This window comes from Artemia franciscana, chromosome 21 (genome assembly GCF_032884065.1).
Source record: "Artemia franciscana chromosome 21, ASM3288406v1, whole genome shotgun sequence".
NCBI classification, from domain to species: Eukaryota; Metazoa; Arthropoda; class Branchiopoda; order Anostraca; family Artemiidae; genus Artemia; species Artemia franciscana.
The window spans coordinates 21,835,692-21,861,189 of record NC_088883.1 but is presented as its reverse complement, the minus strand read 5'-3'; the positions used below and the strand labels follow the sequence as shown (position 1 = coordinate 21,861,189).

At 31.6% G+C, this 25,498-nt stretch overlaps 1 protein-coding gene across 1 annotated transcript in view; it reads left to right on the top strand.

The window, feature by feature from the left end:
• LOC136040850 (calcium-activated chloride channel regulator 2-like) overlaps positions 1-25,498 on the top strand; it is a 132,242-nt gene that overhangs the window by 12,717 nt on the left and 94,027 nt on the right. Inside the window, exons 4-6 of the mRNA XM_065725222.1 lie at positions 4,951-5,113; positions 9,749-9,869; positions 22,665-23,423. Of these exons, the coding sequence (XP_065581294.1) occupies positions 4,951-5,113; positions 9,749-9,869; positions 22,665-23,423 (1,043 nt within the window). The remainder of the gene's footprint in view (positions 1-4,950; positions 5,114-9,748; positions 9,870-22,664; positions 23,424-25,498) is intronic.

Genomic DNA, 25,498 nt, shown 5'->3' with positions numbered 1-25,498 from the left:
TTAGTTTTTTCAGTTTTTTTTTTTAGTTTTTTATTGGTTTTTACCTTTATTTTAGCTTATTTTTCAGTTTTTTCCTTTTTTTTAGTTTTTTTTAGTTTTTAGTTTTTTTAGTTTTTTACCTTTTTTTAGTTTTTTTAGTTTTTTTGGTTTTTTAGCTTTTTTATTTTTTTTATTAGTTTTTAGTTTTTTTTGTAGTTTTTGCCTTTTTTTAGTTTTTTTAGTTTTTTAGCTTTTTTCATTTATACTCCCTGTGTCCCGGTGCTTTGTTGATTGCTAATCGAACATTCCTTTTGTCCTGGTCGCTTTCTCTTTGAGTGTCGTCATTTATTTTTTTCTTTTTTAGTTCTTTTAGTTTTTACCTTTTTTAGTTTTTTTTAGTTTTTTAGATGAAAATTTTTTTTAGTTTTTTCCTTTTTTTCTTTTTAGTTTTTTATTGGTTTTTACCTTTATTTTAGCTTATTTTTCAGTTTTTTCCTTTTTTTTATTTTTTTTTTAATTTTTATTTTTTTTAGTTTTTTACCTTTTTTTAGTTTTTTTAGTGTTTTTAGTTTTTTAGCTTTTTTACTTTTTTTATTAGTTTTTAGTTTTTTTTGTAGTTTTTGCCTTTTTTTAGTTTTTTCAGTTTTTTTTTTTAGTTTTTTATTAGTTTTTACCTTTATTTTAGCTTATTTTTCAGTTTTTTCCTTTTTTTTAGTTTTTTTTAGTTTTTAGTTTTTTCAGTTTTTTACCTTTTTTAGTTTTTTTAGTTTTTTTAGTTTTTTAGCTTTTTTATTTTTTTTATTAGTTTTTAGTTTTTTTTGTAGTTTTTGCCTTTTTTTAGTTTTTTTAGTTTTTTAGCTTTTTTATTAGTTTTTAGTTTTTTTTGTAGTTTTTGCCTTTTTTTAGTTTTGTTAGTTTTTTAGCTTTTTTATTTTTTTTATTAGTTTTTAGTTTTTTTTTGTAGTTTTTGCCTTTTTTTAGTTTTTTCAGTTTTGACGTCACCTGATCCAGTTTTTTCAGGTGACGTCACCTGATCCATCCACAGACAGACAGACAACTTATTTTTATATATATAGAAGATATATATTCGTTTTTTAGTTTTGTTTTTCTCCTTTATTTTTTTCCTTTTTTCTTTTTTTTCTTTTTTAGTTTATTTAGATTTTTAGATTTTTTAGTTTTTTTTATTAGTTTTTAGTTTTTTTGTAGTTTTTACCATTTTTTTAGTTTTTTTAGTTTTTTTTTACTTATGTCCTGGTCGTCATTTATACTCCCTGTGTCCCGGTCGTCATTTGTGTCTCGGTGCTTTGTTGATTGCTAATTTATATTATATTTATATTTATATTTTTTATATTTATTAATATTTTTTTAGTTTTCTTTTTCTCTTATTTTTCAGTTTTTTCCTTTTTTTTAGTTTTTTCTTTTTTAGTTTTTAGTTTTTTTTTGTTTTTTACCTTTTTTTGGTTTTTTTAGTTTTTTTAGTTTTTTAGCTTTTTTAGTTTTTTTATTAGTTTTTAGTTTTTTTTTAGTTTTTGCCTTTTTTTAGTTTTTTCAGTTTTTTTTTAGTTTTTTACCTTTTTTTAGTTTTTTTTTAGTTTTTTAGCTTTTTTAGTTTTTTTTCTTTTTAGTGTTTTTTGTAGTTTTTACCTTTTTTAGCTTTTTTTCTTCTTTTGTATTAGTGTGAAATAATTCAGACGTCATATGCGGACAAACACGACGTCACTCGACAGACAGACAGACAGACATAACCCACAAACAACTTATTTTTATATATATTTATTCATATTTTTTTAGTTTTCTTTTTCTCTTTTATTTTTCAGTTTTTTCCTTTTTTTTAGTTTTTTTCTTTTTTAGTTTTTAGTTTTTTTTAGTTTTTTACCTTTTTTTAGTTTTTTTTTAGTTTTTTTAGTTTTTTAGCTTTTTTAGTTTTTTTATTAGTTTTTATTTTTTTTGTAGTTTTTGCCTTTTTTATTTTTTTCAGTTTTTTTTTAGTTATTAGATTTTTACCTATTTTTAGTTTTTTTTTAGTTTTTTAGCTTTTTTAGTTTTTTTTTCTTTTTAGTTTTTTTTGTAGTTTTTACCTTTTTTAGTTTTTTTCTTCTTTTGTATTAGTGTGAAATAATTCAGACGTCATATGCGGACAAACACGACAGCACTCGACAGACAGACAGACAGACATAACCCACAAACAACTTAATTTTATATATATTTATTCATATTTTCTTTTGTATTAGTGTGAAATAATTCAGACGTCATATGCGAACAAACATGACGTCACCTGATCCATCCACAGATCCACAGACAACTTATTTTTATATATATAGATATATATATATATTATATATATATATATATATATATATACTAGCTGTTGGGGTGGCGCTTCGCGCCACCCCAACACCTAGTTGATGGGGGCGCTTCGCGCCCCCCCCAAGCCCCCCCGCGCGCGTAAGTCGTTACGCGCCATAATAGTTACGCGCCATTGTAGTTGTGTCCCTATGTCCCACCTGTGAATATAGATATATATATATATATATATATGGTTTTAACTACGTAAAACTTGCGAATATACAACATTCTTTGCTGTCCCATTGTCTTTGCATATAAATAGATTGTCAGGTTTACCGACTCTTGAACATGCAACATATAATGGTCCATGGGAAAACAATCTGTATTCAGATCTATACCTCATGATTCTAATGATTGCCCTTGAGCTTTGTTGATGGTGATTGCTAATCGACCATTCCCTGTCCCGGTGTCCCGGTCGTCATTTACATCCCCCTGTTTCCTCCGGTGTCCCCGTTGTAGTTGTGTCCCTGTGTCCCGGTCGTCATTTATATTCCCTGTGTCCCGGTCGTCATTTGTATCCCGGTGTCCCGGTCTGTATATACATTCGTTTTTTAGTTTTGTTTTTCTCCTTTATTTTTTTCCTTTTTTTTTCTTTTTTAGCTTATTTAGATTTTTAGATTTTTTAGTTTTTTTATTAGTTTTTAGTTTTTTTTTCTTTTTAGTTTTTTTGTCCCGGTCGTCATTTATATCCCCCTGTTTCCCCCGGTGTCCCCGTTGTAGTTGTGTCCCTGTGTCCCGGTCGTCATTTATATTCCCTCTGTCCCGGTCGTCATTTGTATCCCGGTGTACCGGTCTGTATATACATTCGTTTTTTAGTTTTGTTTTTCTCCTTTATTTTTTTCCTTTTTTTTCTTTTTTAGTTTATTTAGATTTTTAGATTTTTTAGTTTTTTTATTAGTTTTTAGTTTTTTTTTCTTTTTAGTTTTTTTGTAGTTTTTACCTTCTTTTTAGTTTTGTTAATTTTTTTTTTACTTATGTCCTGGTCGTCATTTATACTCCCTATGTCCCGGTGCTTTGTTGATTGCTAATCGAACATTCCTTTTGTCCTGGTCGCTTTCTCTTTGAGTGTCGTCATTTATTTTTTTCTTTTTTAGTTCTTTTAGTTTTTACCTTTTTTAGTTTTTTTTAGTTTTTTAGATGAAATTTTTTTTTAGTTTTTTCCTTTTTTTCTTTTTAGTTTTTATTGGTTTTTACCTTTATGTTAGCTTATTTTTCAGTTTTTTCCTTTTTTTTTATTTTTTTTTTTATTTTTTATTTTTTTTAGTTTTTTACCTTTTTTTAGTTTTTTTAGTTTTTTTAGTTTTTTTAGTTTTTTAGCTTTTTTACTTTTTTTATTAGTTTTTAGTTTTTTTGTAGTTTTTGCCTTTTTTTAGTTTTTTCAGTTTTTTTTTTAGTTTTTTATTGGTTTTTACCTTTATTTTAGCTTATTTTTCAGTTTTTTCCTTTTTTTTAGTTTTTTTTTAGTTTTTAGTTTTTTTAGTTTTTTACCTTTTTTTAGTTTTTTTAGTTTTTTTAGTTTTTTAGCTTTTTTTTATTAGTTTTTAGTTTTTTTTGTAGTTTTTGCCTTTTTTTTAGTTTTTTTAGTTTTTTAGCTTTTTTATTAGTTTTTAGTTTTTTTTGTAGTTTTTGCCTTTTTTTAGTTTGACAACTTATTTTTATATATATAGATAGTTTTTTTTTTTTTTTACTTATGTCCTGGTCGTCATTTATACTTCCTGTGTCCCGGTGCTTTGTTGATTGCTAATCGAACATTCCTTTTGTCCTGGTCGCTTTCTCTTTGAGTGTCGTCATTTATTAGTTTTTTCCTTTTTTTCTTTTTAGTTTTTTATTGGTTTTTACCTTTATTTTAGCTTATTTTTCAGTTTTTTCCTTTTTTTTAGTTTTTTTTTATTTTTTATTTTTTTTAGTTTTTTACCTTTTTTTAGTTTTTTTAGTTTTTTTAGTTTTTTAGCTTTTTTACTTTTTTTATTAGTTTTTAGTTTTTTTTGTAGTTTTTGCCTTTTTTTAGGTTTTTCAGTTTTTTTTTTAGTTTTTTATTGGTTTTTACCTTTATAGTTTTTTTAGTTTTTTAGCTTTTTTATTTTTTTTATTAGTTTTTAGTTTTTTTTGTAGTTTTTGCCTTTTTTTAGTTTTTTCAGTTTTGACGTCACCTGATCCAGTTTTTTCAGGTGACGTCACCTGACACATCCATCCACACATCCACAGACAGACAACTTATTTTTATATATATAGATATATATATATATATATATATATATATATATATATATATATATATATATATATATATATATATATATATATATATATATATATATATATATATATATATATATATATATATTTTTAACTACGTAAAACTTGCGAATATACAATATTCTTCGCTGTCCCGTTGTTTGTGCATATAAATAGATTGTCAGGTTTACCGACTCTTGAACATGCAACATATAATTGTCCATGGGAAAACAATCCGTATTCAGATCTATACCGCATTTTTCTAATGATTGCCCTTGGGCTTTGTTGACGGTGATTGCTAATCGAATATTATATTTACATATATATTAAATATATGTATAGATACATATATTTTTTCATATACATTTTTTCTTTCTTTTTTTTTTATAGAAAAAGCACTTATTCACGAATGGGCTCACTTTCGTTGGGGTGTTTTCGATGAATATGGCTTTCCTGGTGACGCCAGATTTCCCTATTTCTATTTCCCACCTGAAAAGACCGAACAAGTTGCTGTTTATTCTGCCAGTGCTGATCTTGCAGGTGTATCCCAAAAGTTTGTATCATGCAATATTTTTAGGATTCGTAGTGATCTAAGGGTGGATACCCCCGTCCCAAAACCTTGTATTTTTCCGAAATGCATCTGATTCAAAAACAGCTCATTTGACTACAAATTGAAAGAGCCAGTGACCTTTTAATAGAAGAAAGTGATTGGAGGGCCTTCCTCGCACGCCCACTCTAACCTTCCTCGCACGCCACTATTCCCCCAAACACATCTAATCAAAATTTTGAAATAGCCATTCTGTTAAACATAATTGAAGGTAAAGTATATCGTAATATGACACTCCCCCCCACAGCTTTCAGGGCAAGGGTTGTAAGTTATGGTCTTGGGGCATTAAAGGTATGTATAGAAAGAGTAATTTTAAAACTCGAGATTGGGCTCATTTGATTGGAAATAAGATATTCTAGTGCCCATTTTAAGATTCAGAGTGATCAGAGGGTGGATTCTCTCCCCTCCCCATACGCCTCATATTTTCCCGAAATGCATAGGAATTTTGAGACGGTCATTTGTTGTTGTAAAAACTTCAAAAAGAGCTCGTTCGATTGGGAATTGAAATGGCTAGTGCTCTTTTTAATAATCGAAAGTCATTAGAGTGCTACTAACCCCTTTCCCACGCCCACCATTTCCCCAAACATATCCGATCAATATTTTGAAAGTCATTTTGCTCAACTTTATTGAAAAGTCTGGATATTATATCTTTGACGATGACACCCTCCCTCCCGAGCCCTTAGGGCAAAGGTTGTGAGTTATTCCTGAAGCCGAAATGAATGTCTTTTTTTTCTAGAATTAATTCAAAAATCATTTTCCGCAAGACTAGTTTTTCAAAGAAAAGTAAAGAGCTCCATTAAGCCAAGATTGAGCAAAAAAAGTCAAATAAACTTCCAAGCGTAAAGCTATCCCGAATAACTACCAATAAATAAATGAAACTCAAAACGAACAGACATTGCAAATAATAGCCGAGTCAAGCTTAAAATGAGCAAAAATTAACATGAGTAGGGGTGATAACCCCCATGCCTTCTCAAGACCAGAACACAATTTATGCTTTACTGAAAACATAATACGTTTGAAATTTTTTCACCCTTTTTACTTTCATAAATAAAAAATGATCAAGCCTTGAGCAAGAAATGTAGTATATTACACAGTTCATGGTAATGAACTGTAAGTAAGGAGTGAAGCGGCTCAATAGCAACCAAAACTCTAAAAAACTAAATTTTGGTACAAATAGATACATAGACAGAATCGGGTTTTTAGGCTATTTAAACAATATAAGTTTCATCAAGTTTAGTCCTACTTATCAAAATTTACAAGACTGAGAAAATTTGCCGTATTTTCCAAAAAAAGGGAGAAAATCCTCCTAAAAGTCGAAGAATGACACCATCAGATTCAGCGTATAAAAAGATCGTCATAAAAAGATCACATCATCAGATTCAGCACATCGAAGAACCCTACTTTAGAGGTTTCAAGCTCAAGTCTTCAAAAATGTGAAATTTTGTATTTTTTGCCAGAAGAAAGATCATAGATGCATGTTTATTTGCTTTTTTTCTTCCCGGGGGCGATTGTATCCACCCAATGATCCTAGAATATTGCAAGAGGGCTCAATTGAACGGAAATTAAAAGTTCTTCTACTACTCTCTTTAATTGATCGAAAATTTGGGGGCAATTAGGCCCCCTTCCATGCTCATTTTTCCCAAATTCAACCGATAAAAATTTTAAGATAGTCAATTTGTTGAAAATAATCGAAAAAAATCTAATAGCAATGTCTTTGCTTGTGGCTTAATTCCCCACAGTCCCAGGCGGAAGGGCTAAAATATATGAACTTTACCCATTGTTTACATATTGTATGGGTTATTGGGAGGTATACAGATGTTTTCAGGATTTTTCATCTGGTAGGGGTGGGGGTGGGGGAAGGGAGTTACGTGGGAGGGTCTTTATATCAAGGAGTGTTTCATAGAGGGAGGGAATTTTCCATGAGGGGGGTGCCGGGTTTCCCAGCGTCATTAAAAAAACGATCAGAAATTAAAGAACAAAATACAATTTTTTTCAACTGGAAGTAAGGAGAAAATTAAAACTTCCAACGTACAGAAACTATTACGTAAATGAGAGGGTTTATCCCTTGTCAATACCTCGCTCTTTCCGCTAAAGTTTTTTTTAGTGCTTTCTAAAGAGCTATTTATTTTAGTTAAACCGCCTTCGCTATTCAAGGGTCATTCTTGAAGAATTGGAGCAAAATTCGAACTTTAGCGTAAAGAACAAGGTATTGACGAGGGGGCCAACCCCTTCATATACGTAATAATTTCTGTTTGCTTTAAGTTTTAATTTTGAATGTTACTTTCAATTGAAAAGACTTTTTTTTTATTTAATGTCAATTAAACTGACAATCCACGGTCATTTTTTTCAGTAAGGTGCAAATTGTACTCTGGTCTTGAGAAGACATGGGGTTATCAGCCCTACTTATGTTAATTTTTGATAATTTTGAGCTGGTTTGAATCGGCTATTTGCTTTAATTTCTATTCGTTTTGAATTTAATTTATTTCTTGAGAGTGATTTGTGGTAGTTTTACGCTTGGAAGACTATTTGACTTTATTTCTGCTCATTATTGACTAAATGGAGCTCTTCAATTTTCGTTGAAAAACTTGTCTTGTATACGCTGAAAAATAACGTCGGAAAATGTCTTGTGCGAAAAGTCTTTTTAATTAGTTTTTGAAAAAAGAGACATTCATTCTGTCTTTGAGTATTATCATTGGTATGCCTATTATTTGAGCACCTGCAAGACCTACACGGTAAGAAATAATATTGGTAAAAATTGCTTTCATACTTTACTATCAATAAACTGTTTTAACAATGTAAAATATATCTAACAATTTTTTTTAATCTATGATACTTTCAAATAGATTTAAAACCGTTTATGAGGCAGACGTATGGTTCCAGTTTTAGAAACTGCTATGTCTAACGCATAAAAAAAAGTAACAAATAAACGTTCCCCAAAGAATAAACTTTCCTCCTATTGTGATGTATGTATTAAATAATTTATTGAAAATCTTAATAAGATTCAACATCAGGGGTAATATCGATTTAGAGATAGAACTAGTAATTTCCCACAACTCCTCTCAAAAAGTCTAATTACATTCATTTTTTAATATGCAAGTAAAGTATTAAATAAAAATTATGATCTCGTCCTTCCAATAGTCCACTTCAGAATTTTTGATTCAGAATTTTCTCTCATAGTTTTTTAAACTATTATGAAATAGAATTTTTATTTGGAATCTATTTACTAAAGATTAATGCAATTTTGTCCGTCAAAAATCCTGTTTTAAGAATTTTCCATGTTCTTGATGAAAAGGCTATATTGTTATACATCAAACCAAAAAAACGATATAGGTAATCAGCCTTTCTCTTATTTTTTTTTTTCAATAATGATTTTAGAGACCTATTAAATTTCGCCCAATTGCCTTCCAAAGACCCTTCAGAAGAACCATAGAACATTGCAGTATTCAGAACATCGCAGCAGCAAAAAATGCTTTTATTCTGATGCTCCTTTAGACTTTACAGTGAAATCATAAGAAATCGAAAATTTGGAGGAAAAATCAACCTCAATCACGTGCTTTTTTTGTAAAATATATTATGTGAACCTCTATTGGAAATTTTGATGAGGATCTTACCCCTCGCCCCTTGCCCCTCAAACCGGAAATATAGAAATTAAAAATAAGACTTTCCTGAATGGTTAGCTACGAAAACCTCTCGATGACTCTGTTTATGCACTTTTTAAATTTAAATATTGCTCGTTGCTTTTCCTTGAAGGTCCAATTTCAAAATAATTTGTGTATTCACCTCAACTTCCCCTTTGCTTCATCCCCCTTAAAGTTTCAAGTCGACAACTCCTGATTCTAGGGTATTGATTTGTAACTTTCATAATATTTATAAGACTTTTTGGTTAGTGGGATAAAAATTTCCGAATTTTTATTGGAATGGTAAAAACAAGGGTCAATTATTAGTTCATTAACATTTTAAATGGTTTTATTCTTTGGAAATCGCTGGAAAAACCCAAAAAGCGTGTGCTTCTCAAATTCAAAGAGTAGGCACTACTAAGGATTTCCCAAATAAAATTCAAAAGTATCCTAATTTCTAATAAGATATTGTTTAGTAATTCATAGAAAAGTCTTATTTCATCATTTGGTAGTCTGGAAAATTCTGTAAAGTTTCCAGGTGGACTCTTTATGTTGTGTAAATTGTGAAAAACGCTACTAACTATTTAAAAGATTAATCAGACACTACCAAAAAATCAAAGTGCACATACTTTGTGGTACTTGCCCCTCTATACTGCCCAGCAAAATCAAAGCTCTGATTGCCATGTGCAACTTTATATCTTTTTCAAGTTCCAGTCTTAGAACTTCAGCACATTAAAAATTTGTGTCTTAATAACTTCCAGGCGTTTCATCCACCTCGTTCTTATATAATTGGACAATTACTGTCATTTCTATTTGAAACACCGTGCATGATAATTTTTTGAATGAATTAGTCAATACTAAATACGTGGACTTTAATGTCAAGGTCGAACTTCTGGCCTAGAGCCTTATCATGCATTAGCCAACAATAATGTTTTTGCTTCAAAATTATTTTCTCTATTTTAAGGATTGACGGTACAACCTGTGTTGCAAATGACTCTGGTATTTATGCTGATGACTGCCGGTTCTTCCCAAATATAGACAATACTACGTCTGTTTCGCTCATGTCTTTCCATTATCTTCCGGGAGTAAGTAACTGTTTCATTTTAAACTGTTCTCTATTCATAATATGTTGGATGCAGAAATCAGTAACTGTGAAGCCTCAACGCATTAATTTTTTTACATCGGAAAAGGTGCTTAGACATCCAGAAATGCATATGTTTCGGAAAAAGTGAAAACAAAACATGTAATTCAGCATTACTAAAAAGAAGAAGGAAGAAAAGAAAAGTGCAACTACAAAATACTTCAACCATATGATTCTTGACCATAAGTAGTGCTTTTCGGCCAACTTATGCTTAGTCATTTTCGAGAGAATATTTCTTGTGGGTTCATTACCAAGCAATAGGTATCAATCACTTGTTTAAGGAAGTAAACACAGCATAAAATTCACATATTAGACTCACATGTTACTTGCTTCATTAGTTCAACATTCTCTACACCATGCCATTGGCGTAATTCCGTCAAAATTCAAGGGGGAGAAAGTTTGAGCCAATTTTCCCAAATCAAGTGAAAGTGATGGTGAAAACTGAGAAAAGATCCTATATTAACATAAAGGCAAAGATGTACTAAAAAAACTGACCTGTTTCTCTGGATCTTTGAATTATGCAGGCTTATTTTAACTTTGACAAGATTTTTTGCAGAAACTAAATTTCAGCTTGGGGGGGGGGTAAACTAAGGTCTTTGGGGGAAGGGTTAAATTTTGGTCTGAAGGGGGCAGTTCCCCTCCTAGACTGCAAATTACTGTGGAATTTTCAACTTAAAATTCAAACCCTTTGAGCTAGTTCAACATCTCACTCACTAAGCTGTGAAAGAGTCAAATTAAAACTGTAAACTGTTCCTAAAATTTTGCTGATACTTTCTTTCGACAACCAGTGTATGGATACTGTGTTTTGATTTAGCTCAATATCCACAACACAGTTTCGACAATGTTACTCCTTACTAACCCTAACCTGTAGTAGAAGTAGAAGACTAACAGTAGAAATAGTAGTAGCAGTAAACACAGTGCCTTGTGGTTAGTTCAACATCCTCCTGAACATAATCTGAAAGTTCCAACTTAATATCTGAGTCATTTCTGAGATTTTGCTGATACGCCCTTTTGACAAACTACATACATTTATTGTGTTTTTATTTAGCTAAACATATCCTTAAATATTCCCTCACCTTAATATCCGTAGCCTCAGTAGTAGTAGTATTCGTAGTAGCTGTAGATCTACTCGTAATAGCAGTAAAATAATTGCTAGCAGGAGTATCAAACAGTTCGTGGTAACGAACTGTAGTAAGGAGCGATCCGGCTCAATAGTAACCAAAACTCTAAAAAATTGAATTTTGATATAAATAGCTACATCAAAAGAATCGGATTTTAATGCTGATTTTACATATATAAGTTTCATCAAGTTTAGTCTTAGCCATCAAAAGTTACGAGCCTGAGAAAATTTGCCTTATTTAGGAAAATAGGGGGAAACACCCCCTAAAAGTCGTAGGATCTTAACGAAAATGACACCATCAGATTCAGCGTATCGGAGAACCCTACTGTAGAAGTTTTAAGCTTCTATCTACAAAAATGTGGAATTTTGCATTTTTTGCCAGAAGACAAATCACGGGTGCGTGTTTATTTGTTTTTTTTTTTTTTTTTTTTTTTTTTTCCCAGGGGTCATCGTATCGACCAAGTGGTCCTAGAATGTCGCAAGAGGGCTCATTCTAACGGAAATGAAAAGTTCTAGTGCCCTTTTTAAGTGACCAAAAAAATTGGAGGGCATCTAGGCCCCCTCCCACGCTCATTTTTTTTCCCAAAGTCAACGGATCAAAATTTTGAGATAGCCATTTTGTTGAGCATAGTCGAAAATCTTAATAACTATGTTTTTGGGGATGACTTACTCCCCCACAGTCCCTGGGGGAGGGGTTGCAAGTTACAAACTTCAACCAGTGTTTACATATAATAATGGTTATTGGGAAGTGTACATACGTTTTCAGGGGGATTTTTTTGGTTTTGGGGGTAGGGTTGAGAGAGGGGGCTATGTGGGAGGATCTTTCCTCGGAGAAATATGCCATGGGGGAAAAAATTCAATGAAAAGGGCGCAGGATTTTCTAGCATTACTATAAAAAAACAATGAAAAAATAAACATGAAAACGTTTTTTCAAATGAAAGTAAGGAATAGCATTGAAATTTAAAACAAACAGAGATTATTACGCATATGAAGGGTTCTAAAAATACTTTAGCATAAAGAGCAAGGTATTTAGGAGGAGACAAACATCTCGCTCTTTATGCTAAAATATTTTTAGTGATTTCAACTATTTATTCTACGGCCTATTTGATTCAGGGGTCATTCTTAAAGAATTGGAACAAAACTTACGATTTAGTGTAAAGAGCGAGGTATTAACGGGGGTACAAACCCCCTCGTACACATAATAAAAATATAAGAATATAAAAGTTTGTTACGTAAGTTAATTCTTAAGTTACGTATATTTTTTACTAATAAAAACGTTCGTTGAATATTAAAAGTTCTAGTAGCATTTTTAAGTAACCGAAAAATTGGAGGGCAGCTAGGCCTCCTTCCCCACCCCTTATTTCTCAAAATCGTCTGATCAAAACTAAGAGAAAGCCATTTAGCCAAAAAAAAATTAATATACTAATTTCATTTCAATAATTTATGTGCGGAGAGCCAAAATCAAACATGCATTAATTCAAAAACGTTCAGAAATTAAATAAAAAAAACTAGTTTTTTTAACTGAAAGTAAGGAGCGACATTAAAACTTAAAACGAACAGAAATTACTCCGTATATGAAATGGGTTGTCCCCTCCGCAGTCCCGCGCTCTTTACGCTAAAGTTTTTAGTTGTTTTAAAAAGTAGGATTGTGGCAAAGAGTCAAACTTTAGCGTAAAGAGCGAGGGACTGCGGAGGGGACAACCCATTTCATATACGGAGTAATTTCTGTTCGTTTTAAGTTTTAATGTCGCTCCTTACTTTCAGTTAAAAAAACTAGTTTTTTTTATTTAATTAAGAGTAAGCACAGATCACTGTTTAGATTTTTCAACATCACTCTCAACATGTCCTGAAATTTTCAACTTGACACCCTAAGCAGTTCCCCTGACACAGTTGACACGGCCTTCAGACAACCTGCATGCATCTACTGTTCTGATTGAGTTTAATATCTCTCCCAAATTACCTGAGAATTCCCTGTTAATACCCTTATCTTTTGCAGTAGTTTTAATAAAAGTAGTAACAGAAGTAGTAGCATTAGCAGTAGTAGTAGCAGAGGCATTAGACAAAGTAGTATTATCATCCACATAGTAACTTTTGACTAGTTTGAAATCCCCCACAAGGTGCCCTGTAAGCTTTAACTTATTACTCTAAGCTGTCCCTAAGATATTACCGATACGCCCTTTTGACTACACGTCTGCATATAATGTGTTTGGGTACGGTTTGACTTCCCTTTAATATTCCCCAAAACATTAATTTTAAGTACTTTTAGTTGTGTTAGTTGGCGTAGTCAAGGTGGTAGAATATAGAATAGAATATAATTTTATTTCTAATCACATATTTTATCAGAGGCAATACACTAGCGGTGAAAAGGGTCAATCAGTGTATTATTATTATTTATTCGTTTCTTATTACCAGAGGCACTTCATATGAAATATAGAATTTCGTACTTGCTGGCTGTCAAAAAAAAGAATCAGCAAGATCTAAGGAAGGACTAAGGGTATTAAGTTGAAACTTTCACAGTATCTTGAGGGGAATTAGAATGAACTAGTGAAGGGCAACCAGTCCCTCTCCATCTTCTTTATAAATGCTCCTTTTTCTAATCTCTAATTCAATTTTTGAATAGCGATTTGGGTTCAATATAATACAAAGGTCTAGTAACTATACCTCCAGGCATGCAATGCCCTCAAAAGCACCTAGGGCAATAATTACAAATTATGCAGTTTGCTTATTTTTGTAGCTTGATTCTGGATGTGTTCAGAAAGGCTAAGGGTGCTAAGGTTAAATTTTGGGGATTGCTGTGGGGCATATTCAATTAAATCAAAATATACCATGTGTATTCAATTTGTCACAAAGGAATATCTGCAATTTCTCAAGCATGGCTCAGAGTACTAAGTTTAAACTTTTAGGGCTTCTTGAGGGGGATGTTAAAAAGAAGTTGGAGGGCAACCAGTCCCTTTCTAATTCCTGTATTAGCTATCCTTTCCCTAAAAATAAATAATCAAAATTTTTGAATAGCGATCCTGTTAAAAAAAGTTGAAAAATCTGATAAAAATGCCCCCGGAGATGAAATACCTCCCCACAGCGTCAGGGGCTAATCTTTAGTAAGTTATATGATTTGCCTATTGCTTATATATAAGGTTGTTTATTGAGAAAATGGGCATATTTTATTTTTAGTCTCGAAAAAGGCTAAGGGTATTAAGGAAAAACTTTTTGAAAATTTTGAGAGTGGTGTCCAACAAAATCAGAAATCACTATATGCTGAAGGCTTGTCTAAAGGACACTACAGCAATATCTAAGAAACAGCCGGAGCCATAAAGATGAAAATTTAAAGGCATGTTGAGCAGTGCTCGGAGAATAAATGGCGGTCCTTGTTCTTTTAAGAACCTTCTTGACACTGGTGAGAATAACAAAATACTAACTATTCAAATTAGTCAACAGATCTTACAGCCATGCCTCTGGAATTTAATACCCCCATAGCCAGAGGAAAAATCCTATAAATTATGCAATGTGCCCATTGTTAATACAGGATTATCAATAGGAAAAAGGGAATTTTTATCCTGGGTGTGCCAAGGATACTAAAGTGAAACTTTAGGGAATGCGGAGGGAGCTTTTACTCTAAACCAAAAGAAACCGTAAGGACTTTACTGTCGTTTTGGTGATTTTTAGTTCTATTTGTTGTAATTAATTGAAAGTATTTCTGAAAAGATGTTTCTTAAATAAAAGTAAAGAGGCATATAAAAATTGAGACTATAAGAAATGAATTCTTGAATAAATTCAAACTCAAAGCAGCCACAAATTACTTTTAAAGAATAAATGAAACCTAAAACAAAAAGAAAGTAAGTAAAAAGTTATAGCAAGCATTTAGATAACACGTATTAATATAAATGAAAAATCAAATCTTAGTATAAGTAAAAATTTAGTTATATAATTAAATCAAACTTAAAGCAAAAGAACTCACTGCAAACAGGAGTTTAGCTACTGCTACTTCTCCTCCGTTGGCCGTAAAAGAATGAAAACCATTGCATTATTTTGAATAAGCTCTTTTTTGAATAAGAATTATATTACAAATCCCATATCCAATTAGATATCTGTAGAAGTAGAAGTACATAGTTCACTTTTAGTTTATAGTTCTTGCTTACTTTTTCAGTTTTATTTCTACATTTCAGTAGAAGTAGTTGTAGTATATCAAATGTATGTTCTGGACCACACATAAAATCAATTAAACTAACCCCCATTTCAATCGAATTTGAACTCTTTTTAACGAAAGTACCAAGAGTTTTACAATTTTCTATCCCTACATTTGAAATGAAAATAGGTCCTTGGAAATCCAATTTAGTCTCATTTCTCTACTTTTGATAATGTGAACACGGATTCAAGACCCCACCTAAATCACCCTATCAATTTACCCAATTTTTAATTGAGTTCACACATTTTAAATGAAGATTTTCGAAATTTTTAACGATTTCCTATCATGAGTTATAAGGTCAAAACAGGTCTTGTGAAATAAGAATTTGATTAATTTGTGAGATAAGAGTTTATTTATATTCAATTTTTCCAATACTACCGATAAAACTTAATAATTTAATATTTAGTGGCTAGTTCGATATTCATATCTAAATAATTTATCTTTTCTTTCAATAGCGTATATAAAATCTTCCCTTTATTTAATTTCTTAATTTTTTATTCAATGTCAACTGCTTTAGAACCGAAATACTTATTTACAAATAGATCCACCATTTCACCTTTAAAATTAATAATGATAACGAGTTTATCTCCATATTTGGTTTTAACACATTTCATTCCTTTAATTGTGTAATCTATTTCAGTGTCTAAATCTTATTTCCTAATAGTTCAATTATATTTATTTTCTACTTTTTTTTTGCTTAAAAGTTTATCCATTTATTAGCTGCTAATTTTATTAAAGAAATTTCGAAAAAGGAAAATGATTTACATATTTAACATATAATTTACTATCAATGACCTCCATGGTTGCTTTTCTTTCTGAAAATATAACGCAGTAAATGTTATATGGATTGGCAGGTACTTGATCTAATAAAAGTTTAATTTCTATATCAGCAGTTGATCCACTTCGATAGATATTCGATTCATGCTTTGAAAAATAAAACAAAAAAAGGATATACTGTTTTAAAATCATTGTTAATTACAATTGTTCCACTACCAACATTTTTCTGTTCATATCCAAACTGTAAAAAGCGTTAATAAGCGTTAGAATTATCTTCATTAGCATTACTGAAATTACATTTCAAATCTTCTTGTGAATATTTATATTCATTTACTCTCATTTTAATTTTATCAGTGCTCTTAGGGTCAAATACCATATTTTTTTGCGTATAACTCTTATCTGTTTCAAATTTCTGTAACACAGCAACAATTTTGGCTGTATTATAGCGTTCAACGACTATCCTCTATGTTAATTCTTTAATAAGCTGCCCCTTCCTAATCAAGCTTTTAATTATTCCACCTTCTTCCTTAATTCAGCTTCTAATAGAGTCGCTATGGGTAAACTGGGTTGTAATACTTGTAACATCCATGATAAATGCATTACATCTACTTAAAAATTCTGAGAACCAGATTTTATAATCATATCGGATAAATCGTTCATTCGGATAAATTAGATTAATATCTAAAACAAAATCCAAATGTTCGTGATAATGGTAAATACATAATAACAACGTAACTTTTATTGGTATATACATAATAAAAACGTAATTATGACGTAAATAACAACGTAAACATAATAACAACGTAATTAATAACAACGTAAATTAATAACAACGTAAACAACATAATAACAACGTATATACATAATAACAACGTAAATTTTATTGGTATTGCTCAATCTTTTAAATATACCGCTATTAAAAGCGTTAGTTTGTTTTATTGTATTTGTTCTACCACCTGCTGCAGCATGTGTAAAAGTGCTTTCAAACTCATTTTTGTTTTAAAGAAATCAACAGATCGGATTTTATCTTCATACTGAAACCTATTAGGAGCTGCGCTTTGACCACCGTCATCTGAAAATTTTAATAAATTTTTGACAGTGGTCATTATAATAAACATAGTCAACACCGTCATAAGTTTTTCCATTGATATTATATTTAGTATTTTAGAACAAATTAAATCTATTATTTGTTAAGGTAGCTTCATTATTTTTTGGTATATTTATTCCATCTAATCGTGTTATTTTAACTTTTGCACAAAGGTAATTATCACTTGGAAGAATCCAAGATTCCATATATTTTAAAATGAAACTAAAATTTAATTTTTGAGATGTATTCCATCGTTTTCTATAATTTCTGTATATTTATATTTTGTTTTAGAATCATCGATATTAGGCTTTTCAAATATTTCTCAATAAGGAGCAACAACTTGATTCACTGCCATTTATATATAAGAAAATTATTAGATAAACTTTAAAAGATTTTCAAATAGTAGAGTAGGATCTTCGATTGTCACTGAGGGTGTCAACAAGAACATCACCAGAGATGTAGTTAAAGCCCTTTCCCTAAAATTATTATATCCAATAAGCCTTTCCTCTATTCGTCAAAATGTTTATTGGAATATCTCTAATTGTTTGAAACTATATATCTTAGAGATCTCACATCGTTCTTTTATTTCTCTTTTTATCTCTCTTTGACGGTAATTTATCTAGTTTTTTCCATATTCAATCGCTCTATTTTTAAATAGTTCCAGTCAAGGTTTAATCATAGTGTCATACATGAAACGAGCTTCATCTTTTAAATTTTTTATGGACTTCTTGAATAATTGAGAATTGGCAATTATTCAAAAGGATCTAATAATCCTAATAATATAAAATATTCTACACAGTAATAATTTCTGATCAGTCAACATTTATTATAGATAAATTTATTAAATAACTTTATTAAACTTTTTCCAAATCAAAAAAATATTCAATATTCTCTCCATTCAGATCAATTAATTTACCTAATTGATCAGTTATAATCATTTATAGCGAGTTGATATATTCGTTTTGTATTGATTGGAAGATATTACCTTTCTATAGGGATATCAAAGAGAAGCGTTCCAGATTATGTTTTTGGAGCAAAACTATCCATTAATGAGTAGTGAATATATATTTTATCAACATTTCTTGTAATGCTAAGAACTTTATTACCTTCATTATATTTACTACTTAGCTCAGCTTCATTTTCAAATCAAAAATTAAACATAAATCACTATTAAACTGAAATTTGTATTTCTCTTTCAAAATAATTAAAACTTTTATTGTTGCTAGATTGGATGATATACTGATTGGGCATTGATCTAGGGATGAATTCAAATAGCAAGTTAAGATATAAATAAGACATTCTTCACCATACATCCCACTGGGTATAGCAGACGTAACCCATTCATCCTTATTTATTTCCTTGTATTCAAACGTATTATTTTTAAATTTATAACTAATATTATATCATGAGTACCATAGTGTACATTGAGTTACAGATATTTGCTAATCAGTGTTTTGATCCAACCTGATGGGACTACCTATATGAAACTGTCCGATTTCACTTTTGTTGCCACTGATAATAGTCAAAACTATTCGTTAAAAAGTATATTTTTTCATACAATTGAAATTCTGATATAGTTGTTCTGATTAGTATTATAGTCATTTTTATTAATAATTTTATTTTGAATAATGAATCGAGCAGGTCAATAGCTTCATTTCTCTTTTCATCAGATATATATATCCAGCAGTTCTGCTACTTAGCATACTATATAATTTTCAAATCATATCTGTTGCATTGATGTGAATCGCAGTTCCTTGCTTAGATTGTATAACATCAAAACATCTTTACTAGCTTTTACTCTTCATAGGTAGATTTTTCCAAATTGTGACTTTTTTTTATTCGCTAGATCTCACACCTTTCATATTTCCTCTGCATCTTTGATTAAGTGTTCCTGATCCATCTATTGTGGCTTTCAAATATTGATAATCGTCTATATAAAAACTAAACATTTCAAAATAGAATTCCTTAGGATCATAGCCCTTATTGATTTTTCTCAAATGTTCTTCATCTGCCACAGAATCGACATTAGCAATGAAATTTGGCTTATTTTGGAGCAGAATAGCTTGACTTGTGTGAGCTTTATTTCTTGCTTGAAAACTTGCTGCGTTTCTTAAAGATTGATCCAGTCGATGAAATCATTTTCTTAAGTTAGTGTTATGTTTATGTAATACATAGGTAATCTTATTTGTTTTTTTATCTTCAGCTTCAACAATTGGAGCACCAGACTATTCAGCATAGTTACGAAATCCAGCTTGCTCTAAGGCACAGGCTTGAACCATATTTCTTAGTATTTCTCTACTTTTTACTATGCTCGCTAATAATTTATTGAACCTTATAGAATCCATTTATAACATGAAAGTTTCTATTTAATAGCTTTCGAGAATTTTTTTTTCGTGAAAACAACCAATAAGGAATTCATCAGCTTTATCCGACACTTCATACGTTATAGGTATTGTATGTTTCAATGCAGATATTTGAAACACTTTCTTTATATAATTTGTTAGGTAACTCTTATTAAAAACACCCTTACTTTTATTAATTCTACCCAAATCACCAACATTAAAGTTCTCTATGGATGGAACTTGGATATTTTGAAGGATTGATGATAAGAATTGTTATAATTGTCAACGAAAGAGGGTAGTACATTTATCCAACGTCATGTGTTGTTACGAATAAAATGTTTTCATAATTTCTTTTTGTTTGTTTTATTAAACCTTTCAACAATTTGAGCTTTCAATTCTCTTCCAGATGGAAAATGAGATTCATGACTCTTAATAAATACTTCAGCGTTTTTCATAGTAAATTCTTTACCTTTATCTGTTTGTAATGGACTTTTTTTTTAAATAAATCCATCAAAGCATTAATAATTTCCTTACCCGTTTTATTTTTTCAAGGAATACACCAAGAATACACTAATTCTTCTTCTGAAAATATGTCTTCTTTCTGATCCAAGGTTTGACAAAAATTTTCATTTTTCTTTCTATATTCTCCTGTAATTCGATCCCAGTTTATCAAATTTTCAAAACCTTCTCTGTTCTAACTCAGCCCTTGTCATTAATTGTGGTCCGTTCCTATTTTAACTGAGACAAGTCTGGATTGACCAATCCCTCTCTATTTATTAGAATGTCTAACCTGAAACATTTAAGCCAGCTTAGAGCCGGCGAGCAGGAAGTCCCTGGTAAGCATCCAGTTGAACAGAGGCTTTGTGCAATCCTTGGTCCATCTTAATCACAACCTGGTTTTCTCCACTGAGCGATGCTCTCATATCAACAAGAGTCAAAACTTTGCAAAGACAATCTTAAGATTATTACCTATTGTTTATTATATATTTATACCTACAAATATTATGATGCTACGGGGAGGCAACCCATAGCAGATAAAATAGCTTGGAAAAGGTTTTTCGTTCATGAAATGTCCACCCAAACAGACCACACCCAGAACAATTATCCATTAATCTGAATTGCGGGCAAAAGCTATGGCGTTTTCTAGGCTATAATGTCCTTGAGGGATGCCGCTTCTGAAGTGGGAATAAAGTTAACCACAAGGTACCTAGTCTTGGAACCCTGAAGGGGTCAAATAAGCCCTTTGGAGAGGCTGTTGTCCATATATCTGGATCTTATACCCAACAGCACCTGTCCTCTAATATAGGATACTTTGACGATGGTGTAATGCATCACCCTGCAATTTAGCCCATTGATTGAAGAAGATATGTAACTAGCAGGATGTGTCTATACGTTGGTGGGCCCTGCCAAGTGTTTATTTGAGGAGCTTAATTTCTCCTCTGCCTGTATTTATAGTCTCTGGGTGAGGGTACCCCAGTTTAAACTATGGACCATCAGCGACTAGGACCAGCCTTGGTCCACGCCTCCTACGGAAATACTCTACATATTTGTAGTGTGTTCCCTTATCCACCGACTCGAGAGGTGATGATTGCCCTGGGGAGGTCCGTACTGAGCAGTCTTGGAACCCTGAAGGGGTTAAATGAGCCCTTTGGAGAGGCTGTTGTCCATATATCTGGATCTTATACCCAACAGCACCTGTCCTCTTATATGGGATACTTTGACGATGGTGTAATGCGTCACAATGCTATTTAGCCCATTGATTGAAGAAGGTATGTAACTAGCAGCCCTGTCAAGTGTTTATTTGAGGAGCTTAATTTCTCCTCTGCCTGTATTTATAGTCTCCGGGTGAGGGTGCACCAGTTTAAATTATGGACCACCAGCGACTTGAACCAACCTTGGTCCACGCCTCTTACGGAAATACTCTACATATTTGTAGGGTGTTCCCTTATCCACCGACTCTAGAGGTGCTGATTGGCCTGGGAGGTCCCTACTGAGCTAGTCTTGGAACCCTGAAGGGGTCAAAGGAGCCCTTTGGAGAGGCTGTTGTCCATATATCTGGATCTTATACCCAACAGCATCTGTCCTCTAATATAGGATATTTTGACGATGGTGTAATGCATCACCCTGCTATTTAGCCCATTGATTGAAAAAGGTATGTAACTAGCAGGATGTGTCTATACGTTGGTGGGCCCTACCAAGTGTTTATTTGAGGAGCTTAATTTCTCCTCTGCCTGTATTTATAGTCTCCGGGTGAGGGTACCCCAGTTTAAATTATGGACCACCAGCGACTAGGACCAACCTTAGTCCACGCCTTCTACGGAAATACTCTACATATTTGTAGGGTGTTTCCCTATCCACCGACTCAAGAGGTTCTGATTGGCCTTGGGGATGTCCATACTGAGCAGTAGACCTCAATGGGTGGTTTTATTTTCTTTTTTCTTCGTTATATTTTTTTTATGCTGTCATGCTTAGCCATTGTGGTTTCAGAAATTATTTACGTTATGAATACAATAAAAATTATTTTGAGGGGGAAGGACTTAGGTTTAAGTGAGTAGTACATTGTAACACGATGTATTATATTTTTCAAAAATAGTAAATAATTGAAAATTTCTGGTCTTCTTAAGAGCAAATCTCCGGTCTACCCTCTTCGTTAGGGAGCTGTTGTGCTTCCTTAGTGAAAGTAAGTCAACAGCTAAATCAACAAAGTATTGACACTATTCGAACTTCTATTTAGACAAATTATTCTTCGGTAATGTAACATAGGAAGGTATCTATTAAATAGAATTAAATGAATGGATAAACAGGATTTAATTAAATACCCAAATAAGTGAATAATAAAATAAGCAAATACAAGCGTCACTAAATGTATAGCGTCTGGTAACAACATTATAAAGTAGACAATTTCAAAAAGTTTAGGCTTATTGATGCAATAAACTAAAGAATTAAAACTAAATGGAATAAAAAGGAATAAGGAATTACAAAAAGAGCTGAAATTTCTCTGCGAGTGATTATTACCTAGTAAGATTTTGGTTTCAAAAATAATTTTGAATTAAAGTTCAGCCTTCACAAAATAGGGCTAGGTTACCTGCGGTGACAAGTCCTAGGAGGTAGCTGTGGTAAATCCTCGTCTACTCCGTCAGTGGTAATATGAAAAACCAGTGGTATATAGCACTTGAGTATAAAGTATTATAGAATACACAAATACTTTTACCATTTTATTTTTCTTTTAGGCCCTACAATTTGACGATTTAGCTTATCACCGAAAATCTGTTCCCTCAAAGCAAAACCAGCTCTGTAATTATCAATCAATCTGGGAGACTATGATGAAGAATAATGAAGACTTTCTAGACACTGGCACTGTTGCTAGGCCAACAACATTTAAAATTGTTAAAAGGCTTTCATTACCTGTAATATTCACAATTTTTGATGTTGGACAAAGATCACTAAACACAGATGTTGAAATTATGAAAAGTCATCTGCTTAGTGCCTCACAATCCTTTGTTGGAAGACATTTTGGTTTTGCTACATATTCTAGTGCCGGAGCTATTAAATTTGATGTATGTCTTCCGATTCATTACTTGGAAGATTGTAATGAAGTTGAGAGAGCTTTAAGTACTGTGACTCAAAGAAATGACATTACTTCAACATTTTCATATCCTATTGACAGAGCAATTCGAGCAATAGCCGAATACGGTGCTCCTGCTGGTGCAATATTGTATGTCATTGGCTATTCTGGTACTGATTATCGTAATGGTTATTTAGAACCCCACATTTTATCTTTAGCATTAGAAAACAGGATTAAAGTAATCGGTCAAGAATCGTCCTTTTTTAATGGAGGTATGGGATATCAGCTACAAGGGATAGTGAATATTACTGGAGGTGCAGGACCTTTCCAATTTCCAGGACCATTCTCAAAGGATGAGCTCGATAGGAACTTTAATTACGCACAAAGTAATCTGGACAAATCTATAAATTTGGGAGGAAAAACAGTAAGTTTGTCTTCCACTTACTATGATAATGTTTTATCATACTAACTTAAATGGTCTCTGTCCTCAATAGTATTCTAGGATGGCTTCTTACAATCTAAATCCCTGCTTTAGACAAGATTTCTAACATAAATTAGCAGGAATTATTAAGTGTACAAGGTATGAAAAATACATGAGTTGTCAGAGAAGACAAACTTTTATACCACAATTAATGCAGAAATTTATTTATTGCCCCAATGAGCAGTTTTCAATGGCAGTAAAAAGTGTTACAGTACTAATAACGATAGCCCACCTTTAAAAAAATAACTAAAAGAACTTGATTTTGGACTATTGTTACATGTTAGCATCTTTAGTTTGTAACTGCTCATTGGTAGATCAGGTTAGAAGGCCGCAACCTATTAGTGGTTTTAGTCCCCAAACTTGGGGACCACCATGCTCTGGCTGAAACACTGACAACACCGGAAGAAACTCACAAAATCAAATTATTATAAATAGTGTTCATTTCAGAGAAATAATCAACAAACATATGAAATGCACATACATATAAATGTAATAGCTTTCAAATCACCCTTTAACCATTTTTCAAGGATCTTTCAGCAAACAGCTAGCTCTGGCAAAGAAAAATGGGATATATATCACTGCTACCCATGCCAGAAAGTAATTCTTCTTGTTTTTTCAAGATAGAGACCTGTAAACCTGCAATCAACAGACGTCGACAATGGCTATTTTGTTTTGATTTGACGTCATTTTTAAGAGGGTTAATGCATTTTGTTGATTTAAAAAATTCGTTTTCCTGTTAATTTCTTAAATTTCTATAATAGTTACTATTTCTGAATTTTTACTAGACAACTTTATAAAAACGCGTTTTTCAAGTCTCGGTTAGTATGGGACTGTGGTTCAGCCTTTACCAAGCATCGGTATTATGTGCAAGGGTAACATTCTAAGGGGGGGGGGTGTCGACAGTCTTTCAACCAAACTCAGGCTAAGGGATAGCAACTCTTACAATATTTAAGAAAATAAACACTAATTTTTATGTATATCTATAACAGTAGAATTGAGACAAACTAAAAAATATCGAAGAAAATTGTTTTTTTTCATAGGACCAAACAGACGTGACCTTCAAGAGAAGGGTGACATGAATTGGACCCTTATTCAGTTCGCCAATGTTAATAACACACTCTAAAATCATGAACCTAACTTTACCAAAATGATTTCCAGTGATTGTGCTTATTAATATAAAAATGACATAAAAACAAGATAAACAAGCATCAATTTCAAAGCAGAATTCAAAAATAAGTTTAATAAGATAAATGGCCATTGCAGCATCGATGCTAATCAAAACTAAAGAAAAAAAAAATAGACTTCAAAAATCACAGTATCAAACTTCATATATGTTCTCTTCTTCTCATCTGAGACCAATGCTCAAACATGTTGGCTATCGATTCCACTTGTCACTGATTGTCTATAGATACACTACCATCTAACATTTTTCATTTAAATAAATTTTTAAAATTTCAGTAAAAGAAGTTTCAAAGAAATACTAAGATCCGCACGTACAAACACTTAGTATAGATCAAATGTATTGACAACCAAAGACAAGTAGAAACGAAGTCAAGTAATAGTTCAAGCTTAAAATAACACAAATGACTGTAAATAGATAAATAAAGGCTAAACTGAACACAAATTCTGATAATTAATCAAGTAAAATTTAAAGCGATTTGAAAAAACCATGTAATATGTAAAATGTAAATGGAGCCCCCTAATTCGAGGTGGAATATCAGATATTCCCCAGATAAATATGATTGAAGAGCTAAAAACCTCGACTTCAGCTATGGTAAATAATAATAATAGTATTTAAGCGTTTGCATTCACATAAGATACCCAAAATTTAAATGAAAGTTTGGTGGAAATTGCTAATCTCTTATAGCAATCTAACTTGTGTATAGAAAACTTAAGTCAAAAGCAAAAATTAACCATACTGACATAGTTACATTATTATATTATTATGAAGAGAACACCCTTGCCCGTCAGCTTAGAGTATAAATTACAAAGAAAGGTGAAATTGTTCAAGGGAAAAC